This window comes from Arachis hypogaea, chromosome 11, assembly GCF_003086295.3.
Source record: "Arachis hypogaea cultivar Tifrunner chromosome 11, arahy.Tifrunner.gnm2.J5K5, whole genome shotgun sequence".
Lineage (NCBI taxonomy): Eukaryota > Viridiplantae > Streptophyta > Magnoliopsida > Fabales > Fabaceae > Arachis > Arachis hypogaea.
Window position 1 is genome coordinate 125095538 of NC_092046.1, and position 5634 is coordinate 125101171.

The following is a 5634-nucleotide window of genomic DNA, read 5'->3' on the forward strand; positions in this document are numbered from 1 at the left end:
TATCAGTTTGGATTCTTCTTTTTTCTCATCTATTTTCTTAAAAAATATTATGTAATCAATCATACACAAATTAACATTTAATGATTAATTATATTGAGATTTGTTAATAATTCTAATATTTATATCATATCTCTTTAGTAATTATCATTATTCATTCTTATATTTCTGTGGATCAATAATTCTAATATTTTATTTTGTATCTTTTTAAAAATGATCACAATTCTTTCTTATATTTCTATGAATGTTATATATAGTATTTCATTTTATTATTCATGAGCTTAAATTTTAGAGTCAAGTATGCTAACGTGATATGTTTTAAAGTCGGTCTACATGTTGATACTATTTTTGAAAAGTATTATGTATTAAACAATTAGATTTATTAATATTTAATAATTAATTATGTGAGATTTATCAATAATTATAATATTTTATATCATATCTTTTTAATACTTATGCTCATTCTTTTTTATATCTTTATGAATATTATATATCTGATAGCAATTGCAAGCTATAAAGGATTCTGATGAAAAATTGAAAGTGGTACAAGTGTAGTATAACAGCACAAGTATAGTATAGCAGTATTAGGGATGAGTCCAAGTAATCAGAGTATGAGGGAATTAGATGCAAGGGGGATCTGAATTAAAATGTGAAGTTTTTAGGGAGAGAGAGTATAGAGAGAGTACAGAGAAAAGTTATCAAGTCAGAAGAGAAGACTCACATTACACACATGCCCCATCAGGGTCTTTTCTCCCTTCTTATTTACCCCTTTCTTTCCTCTTTGTATCAACACCGCCGCCCCGGAGATTGACCTTATCCTTAAGGTTGAAGAAGGGGTGAAGCCGTTGCATGTCCGCATACCCTTCCCATGTCGCTTCCTCCGGCGATAGATGCTGCCATTGAATTAACACCTGGCCCTGCCAAGTATCGTTCACTTTGATCATACGATGGCCTAGCACCCGGAGGGGCAGCAATTTGCAACCGTTCTCATCCACGGTTAGAGGTTCCGGTAGTGTAACTGAAGGTGGGCTGCCCACACACTTCTTAAGGAGAGAAATATGGAAAACAGGGTGTATTTTGGCAGTGGAAGGAAGCTCCAGCTTGTATGCGACTTTACCCACACGCTGCACCACGGAAAAAGGTCCGAAGTAGCGCATAGATAGCTTTTGGGTCTTTCGAAAGGCCACAGAACGTTGACGATATGGTTGGAGCTTGACATAAACAAGGTCGCCAATCTGAAATTCCAGGTCACGGCGCTTGCCATCAGCCGTGGCCTTCATCCGGGCCTGAGCTCTCCCCAAGTGGAATTTCAAGGCTGTTATCAGGGAGTCTTGCTGTTGCAATTGTTCCTGGACAGCTGGAGCGTCTGTAGAGGTGGCGACATATCGGAGTAGAGGCAGAGAATCCCGCCCAAACAAGGCCTTAAAGGGAGACATGCCGATTGCCAAATGAAAGGAAGTATTATAACTAAACTGCGCCCATGGAAGCATCTTACACCAAGTCCTGGGGTTGTCTTGAGTATAACAACGAAGGTACATCTCTAGACACCTATTAAGCACCTCGGTCTGGCCATCGGACTGAGGGTGGTAAGCCGAGCTCCACGCTAGGGTGATACCTTGGCGCATACAACATTGCTCCCAAAACTTGCTTGTGAATACCTTATCGCGATCAGACACAATAGACTGTGGCATGCCATGAATACTCACTACATGTTTGATAAATGTTTCAGCAACTTGGGGGGCTGTAAAAGTAGCTGCTAGTGGTAGGAAATGGGCAAACTTTGATAGTCGGTCCACTACCACGAAGATGACCGAATACCCTTGTGTCAGCGATAACCCCGTCACAAAATCCATAGCAATATCCTGCCAAACATCGGTAGGGATCGGAAGAGGTTGGAGGAGACCGGCGGGTGGTAGTGTGGAGTACTTCGCCTGTTGGCAAATAGAGCACTGGCGCACATAATCCTTGACCATACGAGCCATATCCTTCCAGAAAAATTGGGGAGTCAATCGGCACAATGTCTTTTGATAACCACCATGTCTACCAATGGTTGAGTCATGGCACTCATAAAGAAGCTTCGGGATGAGGGACGAAGTAGAAGGGATTATCAGTCGGTCCTTCCAAAACCAAAGACCCTGCCAGTGCTACAAATTGCCAGACCGAAGATCCACCTCAGAAAATAAATCCGAGGGGTTGAAGTGCTGAAGATCTGACCGTAGCTGCGTGAGAATGTCGCAAGTGAGCGAGGTGGCAGGAAAAATTGGCGAGACAGCCCATCGGCACCTTGATTATCCGAACCCTTTTTATATTCTATCTCAAAGTCATAACCCAAGAGTTTGGCCAACCAAGTCTGCTGTTCTGGCGTTTGAATGGTCTGAGCTTGGAGTTCCTTGAGGCTCTTGTGATCCGTTCGTATCACGAACCTGTGACCCAGCAAGTAGTGGCGGAACTTAGCCACCGCTACTAAGATTGCTTGCATTTCCCGGGCATAGACGGATTGCTTCTGAGCCGTGCAGGAAAGTTTCTTCAAAAAATAAGCGATGGGATGTCCAGCTTGGCTGAGAATCCCCCCAATACCGGTACCCGAAGCATCTGTCTCAAGCACAAAAGGTTTGGAGAAGTCGGGAAGTGCCAAGACTGGTGCATGAGTTAGAGCCTCCTTCAATGTCACAAAAGCATCCGAGGCTGAAGGCGACCACACAAACCCCTCTTTGCGCAACAAGTCAGTGAGTGGTGCTGCCAGAGTGGCAAAATTGCATATGAACTTTCGATAGTAGCTTGCTAGTCCCAAAATGCCCGGAGTTGCTTTACTGAGGTTGGAGTCGGCCAACAACGAATTGCTTCAATTTTTGAGTCATCCACTCTCACCCCCTCAAGTGAAACCACATGGCCCAGATACTCAACTTGTGTTTTTCCGAAAGAGTATTTAGAGAGTTTGGCAAATAGGGAATGGTGCTTAAGCACGCGTAAGACATATACCAGATGATGTAGATGAGACTGCCAATCAGCACTATAAACCAGGATATCATCAAAGAAGACGAGGACAAATTTTCGTAATACCTCAGAAAAGATAGAATTCATCAAACACTGGAAGGTAGCAGGGACATTAGTCAGACCAAATGGCATAACGAGCCATTCGTATAAGCCCTGGTGTGTCCTGAAAGCCATCTTAAAACAATCCCCTGGTCTGACACGAATCTGATGGTACCCCGAGCGGAGGTCGAGTTTAGAGAAGAACCGAGCACCAAACAATTCATCGAGTAATTCGTCCACCGTCGGCATAGGAAAGGAATCCTTGATGGTGGCATGATTGAGGGCCCGATAATCAGTGCAAAACCGCCATGAACCGCCTTTCTTTTTCACCAACAGCACGGGCGAAGAGAAGGGGCTAGTGCTTGGCTGTATGATGCCCTCGGCTAGCATCTCAGCGACGATTTGCTCAATCTCAGCCTTTTGGCTATGAGGATATCGATAAGGGCGGACCTTAATAGGCAACGTTCCGGGCAACAAGGGAATGGTGTGATCATGTACTCTCGGCGGGGGCAAGCCTTTTGGAACCTGAAAAACAACTGAGTAATCCCGCAATATAGTAGCCAAGTCGGGCGCCAAATCAGAAGGTAATTCCAAAAGAGGAGGGGTGTCTGTAACCGGTTATTGGAGCTGGAGTGTATACATTTCCATAATCTCATCTGTTATGTGCAAACGCCGCAACTGATGAAATTGTGCCGGGGCTAGGTTGGCATCTTTTTCACCCTGCAAAGTAACCATTTCAGCCCCAACCATGAAGGTAATGAATTTTTTCCTGTAATTTACCAAATGGGTGTCCAGTGTCTCAAGCCAAATATCCCCTAAAACCAGCTCCTCACTAGCAATGGGAAGTACGAAAGCCGATATAAGGAGCAAATGATCCTGAATGGAAACAGGTAAATCACGAACCTCACCCTCGCATTGGAGCAAAGCACCATTACCCATCTCAACCTTGAATATTGGGGAATGATGAACGGGCACTGCCAGGCGTCGAACCAAAGCCGGGTGGATGAAGTTATCTGAGTTGCCGCCATCCATGAGTACGCGGATGTCTCTGCCATGCACCAGACCTCGAAACCTAATCGACCGTCGGGCAGGGATGCCGGCCATGGCATTGTACGAAAGGTGGAAGGGCTCGACCCTATCCTCAGCTAGTACCGGCGAGATTTGGTCCACTTCAGGAATCTCAATTGCAGAGTCCTGGTCAGTAGGGACTTCCTCTACAGTTTGGATCAGAAAACAGTGCTTGGAAGCACATTTGTGGGAAGGGGAATAGCGCTCGTCACAGGTAAAACAGATGCCCTTTTCTCGCCGAAACTGTATCTCCATTGGGGTTAATTTGCGCATTGTGTTAGGCTTTGGAGGGGTGGGGAGCAGTGGAGGGTTTTGAGGCGGCGGTTGTGCAGGGGAAACGGTAGTGAGTGGTTTTGGGGCTAGGGCGGTGGTAGGTCGAGCCGGCGGTTGCTGTGTCTGAGCAACGGCAGAATGCCAGCGTTGGGTGTGGGGCAGAAACTTTTTCTCGAACAATTTGGCAAGAGAAACTGCTTGCAACAAAGAGATCGGTGAACGGGCTTTCACCTCCCGTTTCAGTTCCGGATGAAGACCACCCACAAAGCAATCCACAAGCAAAGCATCATATAAGCCATATGCACGGGCGGCTAGGTCGTTAAAGGATTCAAAGTAAGCATTCACCGTTGTGGATTGTTTCAATTTCAGTAGCTCTTCTCGGGAGTTTTCAAAATGGGACGGCCCGAATTGCATTTGCAAGGCAGTGGAGATGGCAAGCCAATCAGCCATAGGTTTGAGTCTCTCCCACATCTGAAACCAAGCAAGGGCCCGGCCCTCCAAATTGACGGCCACCAGATCCAATCGTTGGTCCTTCGGGATATCATAGATCCGGAAGAAGCGTTCCACGCGATAGATCCATTGGGAGACATCCTCCGCGCCAGAGAAATGAGGGAAGTCCACTTTCATCTGCCGAGGGTGGCCAAAGACAGGGGAGGATAGTCCGCGTCTCGGGGATTCTGCCAAGTGCTGGGTGAACTGCTCCTGTAACGAACCAATTCTTTGTGTGAGAGCGGCGAATTGCTCGATGTAGCCATCCGATTGCTCGGTTAAACGAGAAATTGCAGCTTGCAATGTCTGGAGACGCGTATTCTCTGTCATTGAAACTCAATGGAAGCACCAAATGATAGCAATTGCAAGCTATAAAGGATTCTGATGAAAAATTGAAAGTGGTACAAGTGTAGTATAACAGCACAAGTATAGTATAGCAGTATTAGGGATGAGTCCAAGTAATCAGAGTATGAGGGAATTAGATGGAAGGAATGAAGGAATCAATGAATGTAGTCCAAGTTCACCTGCAAGGGGGATCTGAATTAGAATGTGAAGTTTTTAGGGAGAGAGAGTACAGAGAAAAGTTATCAAGTCAGAAGAGAAGACTCACATTACACACATGCCCCATCAAGGCCTTTTCTCCCTTCTTATTTACCCCCTTTCTTTCCTCTTTGTATCAACATCTTTTAAATAATTCTTATTTTTTTATATAATATTTTGATTGTAATATATTTTTATTTTTGTCTATTAAATTTATCTAAACAATTAAAGAAC

General features: G+C 44.9%; 1 protein-coding gene across 1 annotated transcript; it reads right to left on the minus strand.

Moving 5' to 3' along the window:
* Positions 1-2104: 2104 nt before the first annotated feature.
* LOC112721734 (uncharacterized) lies at positions 2105-5190 on the minus strand. The gene is made up of 3 exons (XM_025772770.1): positions 3750-5190; positions 2829-3638; positions 2105-2733 (listed from the first exon to the last, which is right to left on the minus strand). The coding sequence occupies exons 1-3, from the start codon at positions 5188-5190 to the stop codon at positions 2105-2107; spliced, it is 2880 nt and encodes a 959-aa protein (XP_025628555.1).
* Positions 5191-5634: the final 444 nt, after the last annotated feature.

Bases quoted from the DNA above. Each gene is read 5' to 3' on its own strand.
- LOC112721734 (XM_025772770.1), bottom strand. From the start codon at position 5,190: ATGACAGAGAATACGCGTCTCCAGACATTGCAAGCTGCAATTTCTCGT. The intron at 3,639-3,749 runs GTGAAAAAGATG...AACCGGTTACAG, and splicing joins TGAAATGGTTACTTTGCAGG to ACACCCCTCCTCTTTTGGAA. The intron at 2,734-2,828 runs GTTGGCCGACTC...CCACTCTGGCAG, and splicing joins AAAAATTGAAGCAATTCGTT to CACCACTCACTGACTTGTTG.